Source organism: Squalius cephalus (assembly GCF_949319135.1).
Source record: "Squalius cephalus genome assembly, chromosome: 7".
Classification (NCBI taxonomy): Eukaryota; Metazoa; Chordata; class Actinopteri; order Cypriniformes; family Leuciscidae; genus Squalius; species Squalius cephalus.
The window spans coordinates 41,939,953-41,966,344 of NC_137128.1; the positions used below are offsets into that span (position 1 = coordinate 41,939,953).

The following is a 26,392-nucleotide window of genomic DNA, read 5'->3' on the forward strand; positions in this document are numbered from 1 at the left end:
TTTTTTAATAAAAATCTTTTGTAATCTTTTAGAAACAAGTAATTGTTAACCAGGTTTACATTCATATATATTTGCATGTAACATTTGGGATACAACATTAAAAAAAAAAAACAGTATGCTTGCTGTCATATGACCTCTTACCTTAAATATTTAGTTTTATTTTTTTTAATTTTTTTTATCAGAAAGAGCTTTATTGCGCCAAAACCAAGGAAATTTTATCGGAAAGCAGATTAGAAGTGTTATGCCCATTTATTTTTAGATCCTGATTTTTTTTTTAGATTGGTAGTTTTGTGGGTATTCCATGCATACAGAACATTTTTGTACAGTAATATCATATGTAGTGTATGCTATTCCGAGCATAACTCTCCTTTTCTCTTTCTTTCTCTCCCATTCTTCATTTCAGTCCTGCTTTTTATAGATTCCTTTTCATACGCTAAAGAAGTAAAATAATGAGGTATGCAGCAAAGATACGCAGAAGGATTGAATCTCTTGTCGTCGAAGAGAAATAAAGCTGAACGTTGATTGAAAAGTCTTTGATTGAAGGCTTGTCAAAATGAGCTGTTTCCGTCTGTATTGATTGGCTAATTTTTATTTGAAGGGATTAGAGGTCTAGACAAAAATTGCTTTCTGATTGCTTTATCCATTGTGATCGCCTTTGGCTAGGAATGGAGTTGCTTTATGGTGCCCACTCCCTGGTAGGCTATCTTTTGAACATTTGTGTTGTGAATGATAGCAGATCCTTGTTGCCATAACGCCCAAAAGACAGCTGTATATTTTTAAAGCTGCTCCACTTCTGCAATAAAACAAAATCATACAGAAATACACATAAACTTACACATACCTGCTTTCTGTCTTGCTCATCCATCTATGCACTTCAAAATTTTAAAGGGGTCATGACATGGATTTAAAATATATATATGACATGGATTTTATATATCAAAAAATACAAGTATATGTGGAATACCGTCATTTGCAGGCAAAGCATTATGAAGTATGCGATGCAGCGGCTGTCAGACCCAATACAGTTCATCTTTCAACACGTTTCTTTGCGAACTCTCCATTACACTGAATGTCCCGAACAAACATAATCCTTCAATGTAATCTATGATGACATTAAAAATAAACCACCCATCCAGGTATCCTGCTGAAGTCTCTACATAAATGAGCGAATGAGCTGTTTAAACTGGACACGTGAAAGCGAATGTTCCTTTACACTTCCATCCACTCCTCCATTTGTCCTGTCGGCAGATTCAAGTGCATAGAAGACTATTCTCCATCATTTAGTGATAACTGGTTTGAATGACTCAGAAGCGAGGTAAATCTGACTTTAAAACTTACTTTGGGAGTGATTCAAAAGGTTTTATGCAAGTTTTATGTATGTTTTTAATATATATTGTTATCTTGTATATATATATATATATAATATATATATACCTGTACATGAGACCGGAACAGTATTTTATTTTTAACATAATTAATTATTAAGATTGTCAGAGATAAATCTGTTTTGAAGTTTTCATCGATCTAGAGAGCTGTATTTACGCTCTTAAATACCTCGTATGACGTTAGCCCTTTGGTTGTGATGTTCAGTATTAATAAACATTAGTTAGCAACAGTGGCTAACAGTGGCAGCTTCTGTCCCGAGGGCCTTCTGCCACCCACTATAAAACATCCCTGTCATAAAACAGCCCCATAAACGGGTTTATTATCCTCGTCTCCACAGCAGAGCACATTACTGCACACACACTGCTAGCTCCAGCTCCTCCAGATGTAGAGGGAAATTGACGTTTTTTAACCCAGTGTAACCCTGTTTCCTGCAGTCGTAATAGTTTGGTTTCTTGACGGGGCGGGTGTGGAGAGTTCTGTGAATTTTTGCACAAACACTGAATCTGCTCTTCATTTCCTTCTTCCATATCGGTGCGTAAACTGTCACTGTCACTGATGGAAAAATGATGCATTCCCTTGCTAAAATCCCAGTGCCACAGCAATATCAGCAGTTTAATTTTAGTATTATATCATATTATGCATAAATATTTTGAATCTTTTATTTTTATACTTTTTGTTTTGTTTTATTTTTAATTTTAATTTAAGTTTTAGTAATTTTGTAATGTGTGTTTGTCTTTTTTCCGTTTAGCTTTAATTTATATTTTAGTTTAAGTAATTGTAGTACTTAAACTTAGCAGCTAAAAGTACATTTTTCATCAAATATTTATATTTTATTTCCAAAAAAATGATATCGATAACAGCGCTTATATATATGGCCTTTTAATGTCCAAAAAACATAGTAGTAGTAATAGTAGTCATATTGTATTTTCCTCACAAAAATATACCATAATAACTACAGTTTTCTAACAATATACTATAGATGGTATTAGATCCTATCTTCATTTATGATAAAAACTGTAAAAACAATGGTGTTTTGATGGAAGCTATGCTTAGGCCTACTATGGTATATTTTTTTAATAACCGGTTTTAAGTTGTACTACACTATTGTATTTCCTGTGCCGTGTCGTATTATCCAGATAAGGTTTAGCCACTATTGCAGATAAGGTTGCATAATTGTTAAGCAGTGTTTTGTTTTCCTGAAATATAAGACAATGCACATGAAGTGCTCGTTGTTTGTGCAATGCTGCAGAACACTGAGATTGATCAGACTTAAAATAGGGCGCTTTTTCTTTCGTTTTACTTAAGATACAGTGACAAGAATGTTAGATCAATGTAAGCGGTTTAGGTGTCATCTAAATCTGTAGCACTGATATCCTGTGTCTCTTACTCTCTTATTCGTCAGCATGTGCCCTTGTGCCCTCAGAAACCAGCTGACTCTATCAAAATGTCCATGATTCATTTCCTTACTGTCTGTCCCACAAGACCTTGTGCCGAATGGGCTATAAACTCACGTTGCAGTGACATGTAGTGTTCAGATGGTGCTTGTTTTAACTGCATTGCTCCTGTATTTATAAAAACACAGGTCAAGCTTGATGTTAGCGCACTGGATGACATCCCATCTTACAGAGGACTCGGAAAACCCATTAAAATGATGTTCCAGCCCTATGTGTCTCTCTCAGGAAATTGCTAAATCCTTACAAGTGTCTCTAAAGCTGCTACAAACTTGTATTTCCTGGCCCAATCCCTGTCTCTTTCATTCTTTATTCCATTAGTTATATTGTGCATCTTAGTATGATGGGTGGGAGTGCGGTGATTTAGTCTAGATCAAAGGCTGAACGCTGCAGGGATTAAAACCTTGTGGGGGCTTTTAGGCTAAACGCGGTCTGCTACGAATCACTGCGGGCCTTTGATTAGCACTAATGCTAAAGCTAACCTTCACAGATTAGTCAATACACACTCTAATGAGAATGTTCCATCAATGTGTTTTAGTAAGCCATGTAAGGAGAGTGTCTGGGGTCTAATTAGAACGCAGTCTGAGGATGGAGAATCTAGTCTTTCAACTGAATTCGTATCTGAGTACATACTAGGATATGTAAATGCGTACTATTTAACTTTTTGTTCATTTTCAAAGTGAAACTGCCACCTTCTCATCCTGATTATCCATCCATCCATCCATCCATCGTTTTGTCTATCTATCTATCTATCTATCTATCTATCTATCTATCTATCTATCTATCTATCTATCTATCTATCTATCTATCTATCTATCTATCTATCTATCTATCTATCTATCTGTCTGTCTGTTGTTCTAATCCATCCATCCATCCATCCATCCATCCATCCATCCATCCATCCATCCATCCATCCATCGTTCTAATCTATCTATCTATCTATCTATCTATCTATCTATCTATCTATCTATCTATCTATCTATCTATCTATCTATCTATCTATCTATCTATCTATCTATCTATCTATCTATCTATCTGTTCTAATCCATCCATCCATCCATTGTTTTATCTATCTATCTATCTATCTATCTATCTATCTATCTATCTATCTATCTATCTATCTATCTATCTATCTATCTATCTATCTATCTATCTATCTATCTATCTATCTATCTATCTATCTATTATCTATCTTTCTTTCTTTAGTGCCACAACAGTATGCCCCAATGCAGCTGGTCTGTGCATTTGCCAGTCATGATTAATCTCTATAATGGGTTTATCAGGAAGTTTGCTGTAGTCGCTATGCTGTGAACATTCTCTGGTTTATTGTGTTCTTCTCACATATGCACTACTTAAAATGACAGGGTAGTTATTACAATGTGCTTTGAGAGTCCAATATTACATAAAGTATATTAAAGAAGCTTACATAAGACACTGTGATTTAGACTGCAAGCTGTGCTGTAATATGACTTCATATATCATATCTGTGCCACATTAAAGCCCATTATAGACTTTAGCTTGTCCTCTTGAACGTAGGGGAGCATGCATTATATAAATTTAGACAATGACTGAGTTATGAATCATAACAGATTTGAGAAAGTAGCTGTCTGCTGGGACCTTTTTTAAGAGTAACACAAATTAGAAAATGTTTAGTGTGTGAATGACCGAAAAATAGGTGACAATAGACGATAGAGGTTTGTGTGCATACAGTACAGCTTTACAGGGTTTTAATGGATTCCTACAGACGCTAAAGGTGTAACGCTGTGTTGTTGTATACGTTTGGATTATGCTGATGAGGAAAACAGTATTTGCATGTGTGTACGTGAGCAAGAGACATCATGTTTGCCAGGAAAACTGATGAGTTTGCTGTTGCCTTTTTCCCTTCATTTGACAAGGTGTATCATTAGTGTCTTTCTATATGAAAACACGAGCAATGATGTACAAACATGCACACATTTACTTTACCTAAAACTACTGAGGTGGTACCGCATATACTAATACTCTATTGACCGAGCATCATCCAACTAGATCGCTTCGGTCATCAAATCAGAGACTCCTGTCTATCCCGAAGTCAAAATTGAAGGGTAGGGGGGACCGTGCCTTTTCCGTAGTTGCCCCTAGATTATGGAATGACTTGCTCGTTTCAATTAGAGTGGCCTCATCGTTATTTGTTTTCAAATCCAAGTTAAAAACATATTTGTTTGATAAGGCATTTAACACATGCTGATGCACCATTCCATTGTATCTCACTATTATTTTAAATTGGTGAAGCACTTATTTTATGATATTTTTTTCAAATCTATATTTATACTGTCGTTTTATTGTTATTAGTTTGTATGATTTTTTATTAATTACTGTAAAGCACATTGGACAATGTAAATTGTATTTAATTGTGCTATATAAATAAATTGCCATTGCCATTGCCAATACCAAGGTACTTTGATATAAACTAATTGTTATGCTACATAATGATTATCATGGTATTTACATGACAAAAAAAAAATCACTGAAACATGTGGTATTGATACACATCTAAACAAGATTTTTACATTCCCTGAAGAGCATATGAGTGGCTTTTGCAAATGCAAAACTCACTTACAAGATGCTAATTTGTTGTCGGTGGTTGCTATGCGGTTGCTAAACGGTTGCTATGCGGTTGTGGGCTACACATCAAAGTTTAATGTTTAAGGTGAGGGGTTTCTTCACATCACTAACCCTAAGTATTGCAATAGTAAAAGCCCTTGCTTTAGAAAGCACCACTTTAAAACTTGGTAATTTCTATGTGAAGTGTTCTCTGCAAATATACAGCAATTCCTCATGTACACTCCACTCTCTTCCCCTTCTCAATCCACCCATCCATCCATCCATCTGTGTTTATGGATGTATTATTCTGTATGACTCACCGTATTTGACTCTAATTTGAGAGAGTCCCATTGGACCCCGGCTGGAGGTGACAGACCTGCGTTAGAGAGAATTCTAATGTGCTCATCACAATCAGCACATCATATACACGGTTTGAAATTCTGAACACTGATGATTCCTATTGGAAAATATATTACTGAATAAATCTGCTTCTAAACACATAATGGATCCGTAGACACATTTAGAGGGTTATTCCACCTAAAACGTGTAAATGAGATTTAAATGCTTCTGTGGAAAGGACGATTTTCAGCTATATTTTTGTCAGAAATATTCTTCAAAAGTGTGTGTGTGTGTGTGTGTGTGTGTGTGTGTGTGTGTGTGTGTGTGTTTCAAGGATAAAAGAAAGTCATAGATTTAAAGGCTGAATAAATGATGACACAGTTGTAGTTTTTGCCTTGGGTCCTGTTTGTGGAAGTGATTATGAGTTTTTTTCATATCTAGGTATTGTTTTTATTTAGTTACCTGACCGTTTTGAATATTGACACTTTCACCAGTGGTTTACAGTGTCTTGTTTGCAGCTTTAACTTTGTTTATGTGTGAGTCCCTCGGTCACTATTGATAGAGATTTCAAATGGATACAGAGTTACAGGTAGAGGCTAGCAATAGCAAGATTGCTTTTAAAGCATAAGATCCCACCCTCCCTTCAGAGCGTCTCCATGAACACCTAGCAGGGAGCAAACAAAAGCATAACGAGAGATGGCGTTAAACTACCTCATGTATCAAAGCACATAACATTACAACAATAATGAACATTTACAACTTAAAGAGCGCTGACCTGTACCACCTGACTGCTGCAGATTCATTTCGGCATTGATAGTGTTGTATTGAAACACATAAATTCGAGTCAAGAACCACTCCGAGTAACGTCACTGGTTTCCATCTCTTCCAAAATACAGTATTTATGGCGTGAACGGGAGCATAAGCTGGTTGCTTTGGTCCAGGAGGAACTGTTAAAGGTGCTGCTGTTTCTGTTGTGGTGCTCAGTGACTGACGTCTGTCTAACTCTGCAGAGCATGAAACACTGATGATGTGTGACGTCTGCATGAGCAGCTGTGCGGAGGTATGGAAATGCATACATTGACAGGCAGGTAGGACATTCGGACCGAATGCAATGAGTGGACGAACATTTTATGGTCCTACACCTTTCACAGACACGATATATACATATAAATACATTTAAACCACTTAACTTATGCCACATTCAGACTGTCAATCCAAATCCGATTATTTGTGTATCCAATTGAAATCTGATCTAAAATGATTGATGTCCACACTGTATATCGCAACTGTTCAGAATGGTTTTCCAGAAATGTAATTTGAATAGGATTTCAAACCACATATGAATGTAGCTCGAAACACTTTTTTTTTTTTAAATTGCATTTCATGTGACTTCTGGCCGTTCACACTAGTTAAATCTGATCGGATTTTAATCGGATATGCACAAAAATCTGATTTGGACTGACAGTCTGAACGTAGCCTTAGTGATTGAAATCAGGATGTGAAGAGACTTTCAACCAGCATAACAGAAAATGTTTCTGGAACAAATCGCCTACCATGCCTTTAACCTCTGGAATGTGGGAAATGTGGAAAACATATAAGCCTGTCAGTATTCAACAGGATTTGTAAATGTATGTAAGAAACATACACTCCCGATTAGAAGTTTGTTGTTGTTAAGAATTTTACATTTACAGTACATATATTTGAAATAAGTCTCTAATGCTCAACAAGGCTGCATTTATTTGATGAAAAATACATTCAAACAGTAATATTTTTTAATATGATTAAAAAGTCATTTATTCCTGTGATGCAAAGCTGAATTTTTATCATCATTACTTCAGTGTTCAGTGTCACATGGTCCTTCAGAAATCATTCTAATATGCTGATTTGCTGCTCAAGAAACATTTCTTATTACTATCAATGTTGAAAACAGTTGTGCTGCTTAATATTTCACAGAGGGGCCTCAAGATTTCTGATTCTCCATTGGGCAGAACATATATAACCCTCCTTTCAGCGATGAAATCCATCTTATATGATTCCTGTATAACTGCCTCATTATAGAGAATATAATGGGAACGGGGCAAAGCAGCAGCATTGTGTGCTAAAGTATGTATTCTTGCCATTTTCCTCCTAATCTGTGATATCTCACTAGGACTAGGTTATCTCACTCCATTCATTATTCCTTCATTAAAATAACAAGAACGTTGCCCTCTCTCTCCTCTCCTTCTCCATCAAACACAGAGCTGAGGTTGTTTCCACAGCATTAAACTTCACCTACCACACACCATGTAAAGAGGTCACCGGCGGAGAGGATGAAGTTCGCGGAGAGATAGCACAGACCCTGCTGAGATATGACATCCTGTGTGTATTTATGGAGGCCCGAAAGCAAGCCTCAAGGGGCACGATAGGAAAATATCGAGGTCTCCTGTTTTGTGTTTGAATGCCACCCGACACTCTACGGATTGTTTGCGGACAGCAGGGCGTCTGTGTGCCAGTCGCCGTGGTTTGTTTTATTTGTCTGACAAATGTTGAGGTTCGACTTTTTGACCTGCGAAGACGTGTTTTGGAAGACTTCAGACTTTTTCGCTAACGACTAGAAGGAGGTCATTGTAATTATCAGAAGGTCATTGATAAAAGAATCAGTTATATTTTCAGGTGTTTATTTGGTTTTAGCTTAGTCCTGAGATAAAGTGTTCCAATACATCAGATTAATCTGGCGATCTTGAGTGTGTACGCTAATGGCGCTGAACTGTTTGGACGGCCCGGTCACAGCAATGTTTATCTATGCACCCCCTAAAATGTCTCTTCGGATGTTATCATGTGCATAGGACACAAAATAACAGTAGTATGGTGAGATACTTTTATGGCTCTGGTCCAACAAGCTGCTACACTGCCTACATAGGCTACTGTCTTCTAAGGCAGCATCCTAACTGATAAAGGACCTCAAAAATGACTGATCTGGAACACTCTACACTGCTTGACAAGAGCCAAGGGAACAGGGCATTGCTGTCTCATGTGTCTGTTTGGGGGCATGTATGCAATTATATAACATTGTATAATTTCCATCTTAATTAAAACAGAATTGAAATTAATTAAATGCATGAATCGTGAAAAATGAATACGTTTTAAACAATATTACAGTTAAGCAGATGGCAAAGCAACTTACTGTAGTTTGCTCAAAAACACAGTAAACATTGTAATGTGAAATATTATTACAATTTAAAATAACTGTTTTGTATTTGAATATATAATAAAATGTAATTCTTGTGATTCAAAGCTGAATTTTCAGCATCATTACTCCAGTCTTCAGAGTCACATGATCCTTCAGAGATCATTATAATATGCTGATTTGCTGCTCAAGAAACATTTATTATCAATGTTGAAAACAGTTGTGCTGCTTAATATTTTTGTGGAAACCTTGATAACAAAAATTCAGGATTCTCTGATGAATAGAAAGAAAATAAAACAGCATCTATTTGAAATAGAAATCTTTTGTAAATGTATTTCCGGACACTTTTGATTGATTAATAGCATCCTTAAAGCAGTCCTATGCCCTTTTACAAAGTCTTGATTTTGTTTTCGGGGTGTACTAGAATATGCTTTCATGCTTGATGGTTCAAAAAACACATTGTTTTCAACATATTTTACATTTTTACAGCACCTCTCTCCAGAGTCTGGCTTGAACGTGTCGTTCAGTTTCTGTTTCGATGAAGCCCTTCCTTTCGAAATACGAAATGTGCTGTGATTGGTTAGCTGGCCCAGTGTGTTGTGATTGGCACTGCTTAGCGCGTGTTCAGGAAATTCCCCGCCCTTTCATAACTGCAAGTTTCATCTGCTCAGGTGTAAATATTAAGGATGGTGTCAATTTCAAACCAATCCAAGCTTGATTCAGACTTAAAAATGTTAACAAACAAGAGGATCGTCCTGAACGGATTTCATGCACAGACATTGCAAGCACGGATTTCACAGGGTGTTTCAGAGTGTTGTGGATTTTTTTTTTGCGTAATTTATATCATGATACTTGTCGGAAAACTCTGGTAATACAAACCAGATTGAAGTCATCGATCACAAAACCATGGTTAATTTTCCTAAGGTGCGGTGAACCGTCTTTAAAAAGTGAGAGCGTAACACTATATTAACACTAATGTTGGCTAGCAGGAGAGCGTAGCAACAACATAAAACGTATAATTGGAACTGTTAATAGAAAACGCAACATCAAATAATAAGGCATACTTACAATTTGTGATACACAAACAACAGATTGTCCCAACAAAGTGGGAACTGCTCCATTTCAGGACAAGCTTTCGTGCGTAGCCTGGATTGTACTCTCTTAGGTTCTGGAAGCTGTTCTCCATAAAATGTGCTGCACACAGATAAACGTTGGGGTTATGATGTTCAGGAACAGTGTTTAAAATAACTTTTAACCACTCTAAGTTCTTCATCCTTAGGAAGGTCAAATAAATGAGTTTTGGAAACAGGGTTTCTCTTTGACATAGTGACAACACTGTCTTCTCTTTACTGTCTTCTCAACACTTCACAAGATTGGGAAATAACGCGTAGTTGTAGTTCTTGAACAGTGGATTCTGTTAAATAAAATCTCCCTTTGGAGTGGGCTTTGATCTTTGAAACCTTGCAGAACTTTTTATGCTCAAACAGCAACATTACACACTAACTAAAGTTGAAAAGGTAAAAAAGCATAATAGGACCCCTTTAATAAAAAAATAACTCTTCCTGACCCCAAAACTATATATATAGGAAAATTTCAGCACTTGGGTTAGAAGTTTCTCAGCATAGTGGACACTAAGCTTGGCCTCAATGACATTCCAGTCATTGTTTTCTGTAAATGTTGCGCGCGTCATTTGCTTTGGACGGGCATCTGTGAGGGATTTCCAACCACTGTGTGTTTGACCGCTGTTTAAAGCATTTTATTTTAATGGCTGTTAGCGCCGTCAGCCTGCCAACAAAGACTTGGACGTCCCTGTGTTATTCAGGCCTTGTTACTGAGTGTGTGAGAGAGGAAGGAAGCGAGAGAGTTTGTGAGGTGTGTGTGTGTGTGTGTGTGTGTGTGTTCCATTAATAAGGAACAATTGAGGTGGTATCACTGCTTATTAGGTTTAATTTAAAGCTATCACAAAACCTAATGTGTCTGTGGCTCGGTCACGACCTCCTTAAACTAAATTACAGACGCATTCTGTACTAGAGACGTGCTCTCTGCTGCAAGACCCGATGGGAGGATACCTATCCTGACCTCTGACCTTTCCTTCGGGCACAGGGGTTCAGTCTGAAGTGGGACGGGGGGATGAAGGAGATTAGTGAGAGATGGAGGGAGAGAGAGAGCAGTTTTGAAGGCTCTAGACAATGAATGGTTTCTTTGGGAGATATAGTGAAGCATTTAAGAGCTCTGTGTGCCACCAGTTCTTTTGTCCTTTTAGTGCCCCTTATAAACGGCTTGTAAACACACACACACACACACACACACACACAATTTTGTTAAATACGATTTTTTTACAGGCTCCTTTAAAGTGAATTAGTTCCAAACGTTTGAGGTCAGTAGGATTTTCTTTTAATGAAAAGTATACTTTTATTCGGTAAGGATGCATTAAATTGATGAAAAGTAACAGTGAAGACATTTATGTTATAAAAGATTTGTACTTCAAATAAATGCTGTTCTTTCGAACTTCTATTCATCGAAGAGTCCTGAAAAAAATCACAGTTTATATTAAAATATGAAGCAGCACAACTGTTTTCAACATTGATAATAATAAGAAATGTTTCTTGAGCAGCAAATAGAAATCAGTTATTTTAAATTGTAATGCATTTTTACTGTTTTTACTCTGCATTTGATTAAATAAATGAAGCTCAGTCCAGTCAGACCATTTACTGAAATTAATCTGCACCAGAATCATCTTCATGGATGTAACTGCATATTGTTTTGTGATCACATGCAGACTTTATTAATATTGAAGGGGTTTTGAAATGTAAACTGTATTAGACTTGACTGCAGTACTGCAAACTGAACGTTGCATCGTTTCTCATTTCATATGCAAAGAGTTTAGCCAATTAAAACAGAAGTCATTTAGAGGGTAAAATTACCATCCCCCCCCCCCCCTTTTTTTTTTTACCAAAAACATTTTAGTAGTTGCCTGTTGAAAGCATGATACCACAATGCAAGTGTGATGTGAGTGGTTTTCACTTAGAAAAGTAATAGTGCACATTTCTTCAACAAGCTGCACTGTTTGAGGTATCATTCATGACCGTTGCTGCACAAACAATACAGGATGAGTTACACACTGAAGTTTAATACCTAGGGTTGGTGATTTGTTCATATCCCTAACCTCAAGTTCGTGCATTAATTGTGATGTTTGTCTTTGCAGCGCCACTGTACATAAAACCATGTGTGATGTGGCCTCTTTAAAGTAATGTGTTTGACAATGTTCTTTGTATTATTTGTGCAGTGCATAAACATTGTGTCTGTGTGCATGTGCGCCTTGTGCTAATGGACTAATAGAGTTGCTCATTCTCTCTCTAATGACATTGAGATTCATTATGAATTTAAACCCTCAAAAGGCTGCTATTCATTTGGAAACTTTTCACCAGAGGCATCTAAAGTTCTTTCCGATAGTTTCTCATCTCTTTCATTGCTGTTATCCTGAGAGATGTCTTAATTACAGACTCATTGTTTCATCTCATTTAAGTGGTAATACATGTATTGTTGAAAGTAAAAGAAGGGATAATTGCGAGAGGTCTCAAACAAATCCTCACCGTCACCGTCATGAAAATGCTTCAGATCAGGTTTTTTGGCTTTAATGATACAAACACAAAACAAAAGCATGCACATCACCGGCGGATTGCTCAAAGTGGGTAAAAATGACTTAAAACAGAAAAAACTATATGAAGTCGGCACACCACGGCTCCAAAAATATAGAATGTATTAATGATGAAATTATGTCTTTCAGACTACCTTTTAATAGCATGTCCATGGACTGCCTGAGTAATATTTTTATACAATTATTACTCAAAACTGCAAACTCTTTTTTTCTTTTGGATGGCTTTTTTTGTACGTTGTTGAAAGTAATATTTTTTATAACTAAATGAATACTTTTATTCAGCGAGGATCCATTTAACTGGTGAAAAGTGACATTTATGTTGTTACAAACGATTTCTATTTCAAAGAAATGCCGTTCTTTTAAACTTTCACAAAAATATTAAGCTATAAATATTAATATAAAATTGAATAATATTTTTTTCTTGAGCAGCATGTGACACTGAAGTCAAGAGTAAAGATGCTGAAAATTCACAGGAACACATTTTTTTTTTTTTTTTTGAAGATATTAATTTAGAAAACACTTTAAATCACAATAATATTTCACAGTATTAATATTTTTACTCTATTTTAGGGTTACAGTAAAGGCGTAAGTGTAAGACACCTTATCCACTGATTTCTTCAACATTCCCTGTTGATTTTAAAACTGACCAGCATCTTTCTACACTGAAAAAAACAATAAGTAAAAATTACTTAATTTTTCTTTGGCAAGTTTTTGCACAACTATTTTTTAAGTAAATTTCACATATGGAATTAAGTAAACTCTACTTAACTAAGTTAAGTGAAAGTAACAAAGAAAATAAGTAATTTTAACTTGGCTAGTAAAAGGTTGAGTAATATCTATTTAGTTGAAGTTTCCTTTGCAATACATTTCACTCAAACAATATAACATTGAATTAAACTACACTTTTAAAGTATATGCTTTACTTAGAAATATCTAAGTAATTAATACAATATTGTGTGAGAGACCCTATATCTACATTTCAGAAGTTATACATTACGTGAATGCAGAGACCTCAATACTTGGTAGACAATACACAATGAGGGTAACATTTGATGGATCGTTTTTGTGTTTGAATGTGTCATTTTGAGTAGAAAATGAACTCCAAATGTCACAAAATGGCAAGTTACTAATCCTAACAACAAAAGCAATGATAAAACAGCTGGAAAACAGTGAAAAATCATCCTAATTAATTAATCAAGGCCCAGTGCATGATAGGAACACCAGTAATTGTACTTAATTTTATAACGTTGATATTTGCGCTTTCATTTCTACACGCTTGAATTGAGCACTAATATAGAATTTACTTCGTGTTTTTAATTCTTGCCTGAACTAACTTTTTCATGTAAATGACTTTTTTTTTTTTTTCTGTAGTATTTACTTCACCACAAAGTAATTTTTTATCAGTGTACACCCTAAAAATGATTCTTATGCATTCATATTCTTCAAACACTCAGTTGTCTCTTCTGTCTAAGCATCCTTACCCACTCCTGTCATGTAAAAACAAAACAATGATGAAAGTCAAAAGCCTGGTTCTGTGAGACTGTTCAGATTATGTGATGTATGTTGCTTGACCATGGTTCACTCTGTGGCATGTGTGTTTGTGTCAGTAATATACTGCAGTGGGGAGGGTTGACACACGCTCATAAATTATCCAATTACCGCAACCGTGCTGTGAAATAAAGAAAGGAACAGATGAAAAAGGAGTGTGGAAAAGAAAAGATCAGATGGTGGCATCGTTCTGGAAGCCACTGGCCACTCCTTCGTCCACAGACTCAATGAAAAAGGTGCTGAAGATGAATTGCGCTGTGTATCTTTTAGCGAGTGTGTGTGTGGTCTCTGGACGGTACGGTAATTGAGGGTTGTCCGTGAAAGAGAAGCCCTCAAGACTCTCATCTGGTTTCTGTCCGAAAGAAGAACTGATTGTCGGAGATGAAAGCTTTTGCTAAACAGTTTTATGCCCCACTTACGCTCACTCGTAGACAGGCGGTTTCCTAACACCCGATAAAATCGTGCAAGTCTGTTTTGCTTTACAGACAGGTATTGTGGTTTTTGTAAGTAGCCTGTTCCTCATGAAGTGCCCAAATAAATGCCAAATGTCAAATAATAAAGGGCTTCTGTTTTGCCTCACACTCATTTGGAGTCATCTGTGCATTTAGTTTCATTTCAGAATATGATGCTATGAAGTAATTAAGGGCACACAGCATGACTAACGCTCAGGATGTTTGATACTTTGTATCATTAATCATTTTTACCTTTATCTTTTCAGAGACTGTTTGTTTGTTATATTATTAGCTCCAAAATCTGATGTGCTGCCTACCTCGTAGGGTTGGGTATCATACACTGTCAGAAATAGGGGTACTGTAGGAGTCCATTTCTGTCCCCCAAGGTACAATCTACACTAACGTACCCCATAGGGCTTATTATTGGACCTCAAGGTACATATATATACCTTTTTGAGGGTCAAAAAGCATTAAAAGGTACATATGTACCGTTTCGTTTCTTTTTACCGTTTCTAAGGTTAAGGTACAATATTTTACCCTTGAGGGTACAGCCCCAGTGACAAGGCATTGTACCCCTAAAGGTACAATTATGTCATTTATTTTCTGAGAGTGTACAAATTTCAACGAATCCGATTCTGTTTATCGATTCCGATACATATTGATTCCTAATTTCAATTCCAATAAGGTAAAAAAAAAAAAAAAAAAACTTAGATATCATTAACATTTATTCTAAGTCTTATTGCAAAACATTTCATTGTAGCTGAATACCGTGATCAAAAATCAACAGGCTAAAGAACACTTACACAAGGAACTTTTGCCTATATGGTTTAAAAATACCATAGTAAAAACAACTAGCCTAACTACTATAAATTTAAATCATAAATAAAGACAAACTCAGTAATTAAAAAAGAACAAATAAACAAATTAGCAATCGCACAAATAAATACAACTGAACAAAGATATACATTTGTACGGAGCCCCTAAAGGGACCTTTGCATAGGTTCTGTACATTTGATATAAACAGTGTTTTAAGATTTTTAGGTCAGGTACAGAAACTGTAATCAAATGTAAAATAACACTGCACTTTATAAATAAAATATACATTACAAATATAGTTACAAAAGGTATTCAGTCAAGAACAACAAGTGAATTTTCTCTTTGTCTTTTTTTATTTGATTAACATTAATTACACAGATGGCAGCAGGAATATTACGCTCCTGTGTCTTTAAGAGCTGCATGGATCCAATATACTGTTATGAGTTTTCTTTGTCGACTGTTTTTGTTCTCTTAAGACATAACCGATTGTGTTTACGAGGATATTTTGACATATTTGTGTGTTCATTTGTCCGTTCAAGTGCAAAAAGTCACGGAAGAGAACTCAATTCAGTATCGCACACTATTTTTGTTTTTATCGCGGTTTTGTGTGTGCGCGTTTTTGCAGAAAAAAGCATGCGGGTCTTCTTGTGCTTGAATGATTAAGGATGAGATAAGAGGGATCTAAATTTGTATTTTATAACAAGTATCCGATTCCTGATCTTAAGTATTTGATTTCAGAATTGGAATCGATTTTCGATTCCCAACCCTACTACCTAGGCTACTTTTTAGGCATCATGGGTCTGTGTCTGACATGAAGGTTTTTCTGAAGCATGTATTTTTTTGTTCAATACTGAAACTATTGATAGATATTTCCATTTGCATTGCATTCCGACTGCATGCAATATTTGCGTGTGGTATTACTGTTGTTATTGTGCTTGTTAGAGCATTAACCCCTTAGCAAAGCAACAAGCTAACATCAGACTATATTGGAATCTGATTGTTAATCAAGTCTCTCATGCTTTCACTATTTGTGTAACTCTTAACAGAGTTGCTGTCCATAAATAGCGTTTTAAATCAGTCATTTAAGAGTTTTTTAGGGTGCTGAATTAGAAGGGTGCTGCCTATGTAGATCACAGCAACTCACTATAGCATTGTGGTGTGTTTTTTTTTCACCATTTTTGTAACTTAACCATTTATCTTCTCCTGCCTTCACAGCTCTGGTGTGTCGCTGCCATGGCGACCCTGACCCCCTGCATCTTACGGATATTTGCTGTCCTCCAATTGGCTGCCTGCTCGTTTCCAGAGGAACCTGGCCCTTTAATCTCCGCCCCTGCTGAGGGTAAGCACACGCCCCCTCCCCAATTACACTGTACCAGTTTAAGCGATATCAGCAGGTTCATTTTCAGTTGGACATACACCGTACGACACATTTATGTTCTTTCATGCCTGCTCATTTAGAGCATAACATCACAGTCAGCATTTAGCTCATAAATTAGCTTTGAGACTTTGCCTTCCAAAAAAATGCACATGTACCAGGTTTCATGATTATGAACATCATAAGAATAGTTTTCTGTGCCACATTATATTTATTATACTTCCAAAGTCCAGTGCCAGTGGTCCATATGATACATTCATAATGTGAACAATTTATTTTATTTTTTTCAGTGAAGCCTAATATATGATACCACTGCTATTATTTTGATACAGTAAATACCATTATTTATTTTAGTCTTTCAAGTATAAAAGCTAATGAATAATGACATAGGAGTTACCAAACTGGCCACTAACTAAACCTGACTTGCTCTAATAAGGACTTAATTGATCCTTCCTGGTGAGGGGAGTCTTAAAGGATTCACTCAAAAAATGAAAATTGACATTGTTTCCTTACCCTCATGTCGTTCCAAACCCGTAAGATTTTTGTTCATCTTCATCACAAATGAAGATCTTTTCGATAAAATTTGAAAGCTTTCTGTTCCTCCATATACAGCTACAGTACGCAGCTACCACTTTGACGCTTCAAAAAGTTCATAAAGAGATCGTAAATAGAGCGGTTCAGTCCAAATTTTCTGAAGAGACACGATCGCTTTATATGATGATCAGATTTAGACAATCATCAACTCACACATCAGTTGTGGTAAACGGAAGCTCAAGCAACATGCAAGTCGCTTGACGTGCGAGAACCAATGAGGTTCATTCTCGTGTTATGCATCACGTTTGAGCTTCAGCAAGAACCAGTGAGGTTCATTCTTGTGTTACGCTGCAAGTTTTAGCTTCTGTTTATGTTCGCTGGTCAATGTTTATATGTGAATAAAAGACTAAATTCAATCTGTTCATCATAAAAAGCGATCGAAATATCTTCATTTGCGTTTTGAAAATGAATGAAACTCGTACGGCTTTGGAACGACATCAGGGTGAGTAAATGATTACAAATTTTGGGTGAACTATCCTTTTTAAAAACTACTCTACATATACTAGTTTTAAATGCATAAACTGGTATTTTACAGAAGTTATGTGGGCATGAAATAGATTTACATATACAAAGTTGGCCTGCGTCAAAATAATCATTAAGATTCTGATGTTTGGCTAACTGCACTAAGAGACCATTTGGGTTGCATGAGATGGCAGCATAAGAAAAAATTACCTTTAGAAACTCTGTTAACTTAAAAGTTAATCCTTATACATTATCGTATAATTCACACTCCACACTTTAATGTGGTAAAATCATGGTTTTCTTGTGGCTATGTTAAAGCTTTTACAATGCATGCTGCACTGCCACTGTTGTGAAGCCATTTCTAGACTGTTCTTTTAAATGTACATATGTATGACATATGATGTGTACATGTCGCACTGTTTGTAAATAGTTTAGCACGTTAGTGTTCACGGATGGATGAAATACACCATATGGCTGCGATCTTTTTAAAAGCCTTTCAACATAATGGTGCTGGAATAACGAGACTGTGGATGTGTGTTCGAGTATACAAGGGGTTGTATTCCCTATAGATCCCACAAACCAGAATCAGTGATATTGATGAACAGCCACTCATGCATCTCTAATGATTCAGTAGAGACCAGGGGTTAAAGTTCATCCAGCACAATGTGTATGTGTGTGTATGTGGGTCAAGTTTTGTCCCCACAAGGATAGTTAAACCTGATTTCACCTACGTTGTAGGGTCCTGCCAATGTTTGCTCTCTGCAAGGAAAACGGCTTTGAAAACATACTAAATAATGTCTTAATGAGAAAGTTAAAAAAGCAGAATGGTTTATGTGAGGAGTAGATTTAGAGGTAAAGTACAGAAAATATCATTAGCCCAGAAGTCAGCGAAGATAGAAAAACAATCGTGTGTGTGTGAATCAAAGTGAAAGTGACCTTTTTAAGGGTTTTCCGCATTTAATTACACTTTCCAAAGCACAAAAACATTTAAACCCTTGTGAAATGTGTCCAAACAACTAAAGGCAATACAAGCCAGAAACAACAATAGTATCCTCTATCCTTCTCTCCTTATTACAGTGAAATAAATTGCTAGCAGAAACTGTACAGAATATTATTAGCATTCAGTAAATATGTGGGTGTCCTCAGGCTTCTCTGCCCTCAGACACAGAATGCAGATCCGTCTCTCTGCGGTTGGAGGACACATTCCTGTTTGTTGTTTTTTTTTTTTTTTTCAGTGGTAATCTGTTTTCTAATTGTGTTTAACCTCTTTCCACAGCATTTGGAAAGCAATTTTGCTTATCTGAAATGTGTGAACGCACTCTGAACTGCTAGCGACTCTTTTCAACAGCGCTTTATGCAGGAGCCTTTTGGGGGACACAATATGAAACTTATCAGCTTTGCTCATGAATATTAATTATGCGACGGGACATTGGCCCAGGAGTCCTAACTGATTGTCTGGGCAGGTTGCATTAGCCACAGCAGGATTAGCGCTTACTGTGTGTGCATCAGTGTTATTTTATTGTAATTTATGTCATATTTTAGTATATATTCATATTTTGTATTAGCTTTTATTTTTATATTTTCAGTTTTCATTTTAATTTTAGTTTAAGGTTTAGTAATTTAATGTGCTTTTGTCATTTTTATTAGTTTTTAAAAAATATATTTCCATTTAGCTTTATTTTATTTTTATTTCAGTTTTAGGGTATGTTTACAAGACAACAATGTACTAAAAACGGAAAAGTTTTTCCTTTGCATTTTTCTCGTACATCCACACGGATCCGTGAAAAGTTAAAAACGCTGTATTATACTGCCAGGCCAGTAGTTGGCGATGTCACTTTGTAAAGAAACTACGCGTCTATAGTCTGAACACGTAATACGTATGCGCATGATGTCACCGTTTTCACAAATTCACATTCTTGTTGAGACGATAACGGTATCGTTTTTAAAAAAACTTGCACTTTGAAACACGTTTTCAAAAGTTTGCATTTTCAGGCACCCAACACGCTGGTAAAAAAAAGTTAAAAATTCATTTTTACAATGAATCAGTTCAGAAACTAGTCTAAATAATTAATTTATGAACTGATTCAGTTCAACTCACTGATTCAGTGATTCAGTCTAAGTTTGCTGACAATTCACTGTGATGAATTATCAGTAAGCAATGAAGTGTATACCTTTTCCTCATAAAAAGCTATCACATAACTTATGAAGACTTGGCACACAAGTTGTATATACCAATCTTATGGTGATTCCTTATTTGTTGTAATTGCTTATAGTCAGAGCGACCAGTATATTATGAAAGAAAGAGAGGTTTGGAATGACATGATGGCGGGTAAATAATGACACAACTGTTATTTTTGGGTGAACTTTCCCTTTAGGACGACTTGTTGTTGGACTCTGACACAATGATGTATGTCTTTGTCCTTTATTCCTGTCTCGGAGGTCTTCCATCTCTAACTCTTCTGGGAAAGTGATGGACGTATTCCTGCCTGTGGTTTAGTGTCTGTTTCATCCATCTATACTTCATATTTTGGCTCTTTTGTTTGGGTGCCCCTAATGTCTCTCTTTTCCATCTCAACTAGTCATTTTTTTCCCCACATGTTGACATCCCCGTTACCCCCTTCTGAATTCTCTCTGTTTCTTTATCTGTAAGTGGTGAGGCGATACCCAGTGTTTGTGGGCCGAGCGCATCGCTCTTACACCCGTCAGGAGCCGCTGTACATTCAGACCGTCCTGAAAGTCAATCGTACACTCTACATTGGAGCCAGGTAAAGTCCACATGCATTCACAATGACTTAACATACACATTTTAAATTTGATCATTTTTATAATAATTTTGCAAAATGAACAAATGTTAAATCTATTCATTCATGCACTCATTCAAGATTCGTTCACTCAGTAACATCACCGTATTTGGTTTTACTTTATAGATTAAAATGACATGAATATAATATCCTCTCTTTTATTAAAAGCTTTCTGTTTCACTAATCCGTCTCGGTGCCAAATTGGTCTTAATCGGAAGTGACAAGTTACACAATGAGAAAATGTCATTACCGTTTTCAAGCTCTGAGATGAACACCCATGTCCTAATAGCTCAACACAATGCGCCAATAAAGCAGCGTGTTCTTGACACACTGTCAAAGTACGCATGTGGAAATCTGTCTCCCGTTCGACTGGTGTTACATTTAGTTACATCTTTGAAATCCGTCACGTGGAATCCGCCTTCAAAGTCCGAGCTGGGAGGATTTAGACTCTCCAGGGAGTTTGCATGTGGTCCTGGTTAGGCAGCGGTTGAAAGCTAAACCTCTGTTCGCTGACCTTTAACCATTACACAGTCAAGCAGCTCGAACGCTTGCTCTCTATCTCTGAAGCTAGAGAACAAATATAGTCTATCTTGAGTTTCTGAGCTCTTATAAACACATTCTGAAAAGGTGGAAACTCTGATAAACCAGTTACTTTCACCACAGAACTCTGAGGCTGACATCTCTAGAGCTGAGAACTCAAATTTAAACTTTCCCATAGACAGGTTGATGGATTTGTTTTATCAAAACCCTTTAGTGCTTCAGTGTATTAGGCGGTGCTAAAATATATCTTCACAGACTTTCTGTCTCGTCTCGGATAGTCACATGATTTAGGCTGCAATTTGATTTGCATACTTCTAATATGCACTACTCTGTGTACTTCACCGGCAGTGGGAAAATATTCTTAAGACAGCAAATCAGAATTGGCCATTGCTACAGAAGCTATTGCTTACATGACAGTGTTATTTTAGTATTATTTATACTTAGTATTTATTCATAAGCTTATATTATTATATTTGTTTAGTTTTCATTTTAAATTTAGTAAAACATTTTTTTTTTAATATTTCTGTTTAGCTTTAATTTATATTTATTTCAGTTTTAGTAATTATAGTACTCAATTTTATTTCAGTTTAAGACAACATATTTTTCAAATTTCAAAGTTAAAATTTTTCGTCCAATATTTATATATTTTTTTCATTTCAACTTTATTATCGGAAACAGTTTTAGTTTTAGTTGCTGTATTCACTATATGTCAAAATATTAATAAGGGTTGTTTTAAGATGATATGTCTTCAGTTAGTCATTTTTTCCCTATCTTTTTAAGCATAAACCTCATTTGTTAAATTGCTGAAAACAATAATGTAATGAGCAGGGTGTATTTAATAAGAAGATATATTCACTGGAAACAACTGTCACAAAATGTGTTTTTAATGCATACTCTATAGTTTGAAAAGGATGTGAATTGGGATACAGTATTTGTGTTAAATTAAGTTCCATTTCCATTTTCATTGTTACTGATGGTCCATGTATGCGGTGTGCGTGTTGTGTGTGTGTGTGTGTTGGTGCAGAGATGACCTTTATCGAGTGGAACTGGACCATGTATCTGGAGATGAAATGTTCTACAGCAAGGTGAGCCCTTGTGCTGCTCTCTGTCTCTTACACACACATAATTGCATGTTTGAACACTTCGCGTACCCTCCCATGGATGTGGGTGATGATTTTGTTCCTTTGTCATTTTTCAGAAAAGGACGTGGGAATCCAATAAGAATGACATACGCATCTGTAGAATGAAGGGCAAACATGAGGTGAGCGTTCAGTGCCAAATAACACAAACGTTTTATTCACGTTTCATGGCTTTTTAGCGCTATCTGTGTGCAGAAATTCATTCAAAGCATTTTGAGTGATTTACTTGCTAAGAGCTGGATGTTTCAAACCTGTGGCAGAGCTGGATACAGTCTCACATGAATACATTTTCCCAGAGAGTAAATGTATAAAATAGGGATTTGGTTTATATTTGCAGTCTCACAAGAGAACGTCACTTGAGCCTCTCGGCGGATAGTTTTAACCTTATTACGGAGGATTACTAACTGCGGATGTTATTGAGGGATGTAGATTTTCCAATTAATTGCTCGTTTTTAATTTCTACTGTAATTATTAGCTTAACGTTACTGTCAATTTAGCTGTCAGTTACCTTTTACTGTATGACTCTTGTTGTTTTATCACATATGCTATCTTTTCTTGTGTTAATGTGTCTCTTATGTTGCTGTGTTAAATATTAATTTAATGCGTAAACAGCAAACACTAATACAATTCATGCAGCATACGTTTTTTTTAGGTTTTTTTTTACATTTACATTTATTCAAAGCAACAATAGAGGGACATGCAATTTGTCAAAGAGCTAGCAGTATTCATAGTAAAAAAAATTTTTTTACACATGCTTCTTCTCCACATCCTTCAATCAAAGAAATAATATCCAAAAATAACTAATGATTTGTGCAATACCTGAAATTGGGCAAAACAGTTTCTCTAAACAGTTGCTCTACTTTAGTCCACATTAATGTAGCACTGCATGTGTTATTATATCAATATGAAATTTTAAATTATGCGTTTTAGTTCTCTTTTAGGTTAATGAGGCTCATTGTAGAGTGCACAGGATTCATGAAATGTAATTTTATTGAAAGTCAATATTCATGTAGTTTTGAGTGTATCACATACTGGCGTCTCCATTGGAAACAGTTTTGTCTTTTATTCAGAACATTTGGACCTGACAGCTCCTGCAGCAGCTCACTTAAGAAGCTCAATAATGAGCGATCGACATGCTGGTTTGGTAAAAACAGGTGTTACTCAGTCATTACACAATGAATGACAGAAGTTAAGATGATTTTAAGAAGGTGTTTTGCCACATTATTAGGAAACATGGCCTTTGTCGCACAGGATCTGTTAAGGGATAGATCATGATGACACAACACCCTTAAAATTGGGTGGAGCATCAGCATGTATGATGTCATATTGCTCAGAAAATCCAAACGGCTTGATTATTGAGAGGATTTAGGCTTTTTGAGGATTAAAAAAAAAAAAAAGGAGTGAATGGATTTTTTTCATTATATGGTGGTTGTGTTCACACACTACAAAGACACATTTATATGCAAACACTATATAAAAGTGAATTTTACATCCGATGACCCCTTTAAGAACTGGGCAACCCAAAATGATTCTATTATGGCATCACTGCGAAATCAACCCTGTTTGGAACATTTATTTTCAAGACGAACAACCAACTAGTTGATTTGGGGCTGCATAATAAAAAAAAATAAAAAAACGAAATCAATATTATAATGTGCATTTGAAAATGCAACATGTGCCAACCATCTTCCCTTACTTGTTGTGATGAGAAGTGCTTAAAAACTGACTGTTGTCAGCAAATAAGGTTTAAGGGATTTCTGCATTTTTTTCCCACCAAAATAAAAGCTTGGTGGTTTGAAAATAAAGAAATCTAGACAGTACAAAATAAACATTAGATTATTTGTCTTAAATGCTTGATTTTTATTTTACAGTGAATTATTACAATAGTAAACTTTCTTATTTTGTTTAATATTTGTATTTAGAAATAATTATAATGATTATCATTATTTTATAGTCATATTTTAGTCATATTTTTATAGTCAGAAAAATCGCAATTCGAAATTGCGCAACCTTAAGTCGATTAGTGATATACAGTATACTGTATATTTTAGCAGCATGGCATCATGCTCTCCTTTTAGTCGTGGGTAGTTTAATTATATTAAAAAAGGCTACCACTGCTATACATTTACATTTATTAATTTAGCAGACCTTATAGCTATATAGCCACACAAATTCAAACATCTTTGGATTTTGCATTCTGCATTCATTCCTTTTTTAATGTGCCTGGAGTGTTGCATTTTTAAAGGAATAGTACACCCAAAAATAAAAATTCTGTCATTTTCTCACCCTCAAATTATTCTAAACCTGTATGAGTTTCTTTGTTCGTGTTGAACACAAAAGATATTTTGAAGAATATGGGTAATTAAACAGCTGTTGGTCCCCATTGACATGAATGATAAAAGTATGGGGAAGCCAATGGGAACCAGAAACTGTTTGATTACCAACAACATTCTTCAAAATATCATCTTTTTTGTGCAACAGAACAAAGAAACTCATTATTTTGGGGTGAACAATCCCTTTAAGACAACATGAAATGAAAAATACTTCAGCTTTTGAATCGCACCTCGAGACCCCTGTGTTCTGCAACCTAATTAGCTGATTTTGAAAATATGTAGGTTTTTTCCCCCCAAATCCCTTGATCCTATCCTGCCCAAATAGTTCACCTCAACTCTTGGTTTATTATTCTCTTTAACTTGAGGAGATTGTGAAGGTCTGTTTTTTAAGCTGAAGTTGGGCTGAGTTCAGTTCTCACGTCCCAGACGCGATTGTGTCTTTCTTTGATGTTTTCGTGATAAACCTGTTCTTATTCTTCAGTTTCAGAGGCTAATTACCTTCTGCCTTCTGCCCACCTTCATAATGTAGGAGTCCTGCTTTCCCGCTCTTTCGCAAACCAGGGCGTTTTAATAGATGTGTATGACTGCAGGGGAGAGAACTTCAAGGGACTGAGTGTCAAACCTGGACAAGGATTATTGTTTGGCAAGAGGGAGCTTACAAATTAGACCTGTCTGCCACCCACCCACATGTTCGCAGAAATCTGAGACATCAAACACGCACCTGCGAATCTCTGCCTCCGGCACTTTCCGCAACAGGGTCTCGTTCTCTCTCCTCCTTGCTTTTTCTTTCTTGCCCTTTCCGTGTTGTTTTTTTGTTCATGATCACTAATTACCTCATACACTATAAACTGTTTTTTCACAGCATTCGGCTCTAATTGTATGAGATTGACAGAATATTAGCGCAGACGGAGAGAAAAGTAGCAAGAAAGGCCGGAAACTCTTCAGTTTGAGAAACACGTCCAATTACCTGTCCTTCTGTCAGATATCTGACCGCACACCTCCACACACCACTGATATCAGACTGCTGATCCAGGAGCCAGTTTTTGCATTTCATATGCTCTAGAATAAGATTAGATGGACTTTAGAAAGTGCTGTCAGATGAAATGTTTGATCTGATCTAGCATTTGTTCCTTTAGTAATTGTGGCCTTGCTACTTGATTTAAGCTGACATGATTTGATAATGAGGGAGGAAATTCAATATCCTCTGGTGGAGAACAGTGACTGGATCTGAAACCCTCATATCTCGATCGATGTTAGTTATCGAAACCGCACAGACAAAAACCCGCAACACACAGTAGACACTAGTTTTTTGCATCGCAGAGCTGCTCTCCCGCACCGTGTTTTTTGCTAGTTTCAGCCTGACGCAGTTATCATTTTCGCGTCCTGCGCCGCCACGTTGTTTAAATAGCAAATGCATTTGCGCCCATTTGTGTGCTGGTCTGAAAACAATGTGTGTTCAGGCACATTTCTATTTTGAGGCAACTGAAATAGACTGTGCCATTGACCAACTGAAACCTGGTTCAAAGTCAATGGCGCAATATTTTTTTGGTTATTTAAAGAGCGCGTTAGTAATGTATGCCTATAGGTGGGTCCACAACGCGCGTACACTTTGTCCCTTAAATGGTTTGTTTGCGTGCTTTAACCTTGCGCACAAGCAGATGCGTTTCCTCACTAGAGAAGCGTTCAGTTTTTCCGCTTGCAAATTCCGCCATTTAAATAGCAATCTGCCATGGCGCGAGTGCAACTGGC

The 26,392-nt window shown here is 36.2% G+C and overlaps 1 protein-coding gene across 1 annotated transcript in view; it reads left to right on the forward strand.

Annotated features, from left to right (window-relative positions):
• sema6ba (sema domain, transmembrane domain (TM), and cytoplasmic domain, (semaphorin) 6Ba) overlaps positions 1 to 26,392 on the forward strand; it is a 131,379-nt gene that overhangs the window by 60,834 nt on the left and 44,153 nt on the right. Inside the window, exons 2-5 of the mRNA XM_079877670.1 lie at positions 16,615 to 16,738; positions 20,481 to 20,595; positions 22,196 to 22,256; positions 22,370 to 22,432. Coding sequence (XP_079733796.1) covers positions 16,633 to 16,738; positions 20,481 to 20,595; positions 22,196 to 22,256; positions 22,370 to 22,432 — 345 coding nt within the window. The 5' untranslated portion in view covers positions 16,615 to 16,632. The remainder of the gene's footprint in view (positions 1 to 16,614; positions 16,739 to 20,480; positions 20,596 to 22,195; positions 22,257 to 22,369; positions 22,433 to 26,392) is intronic.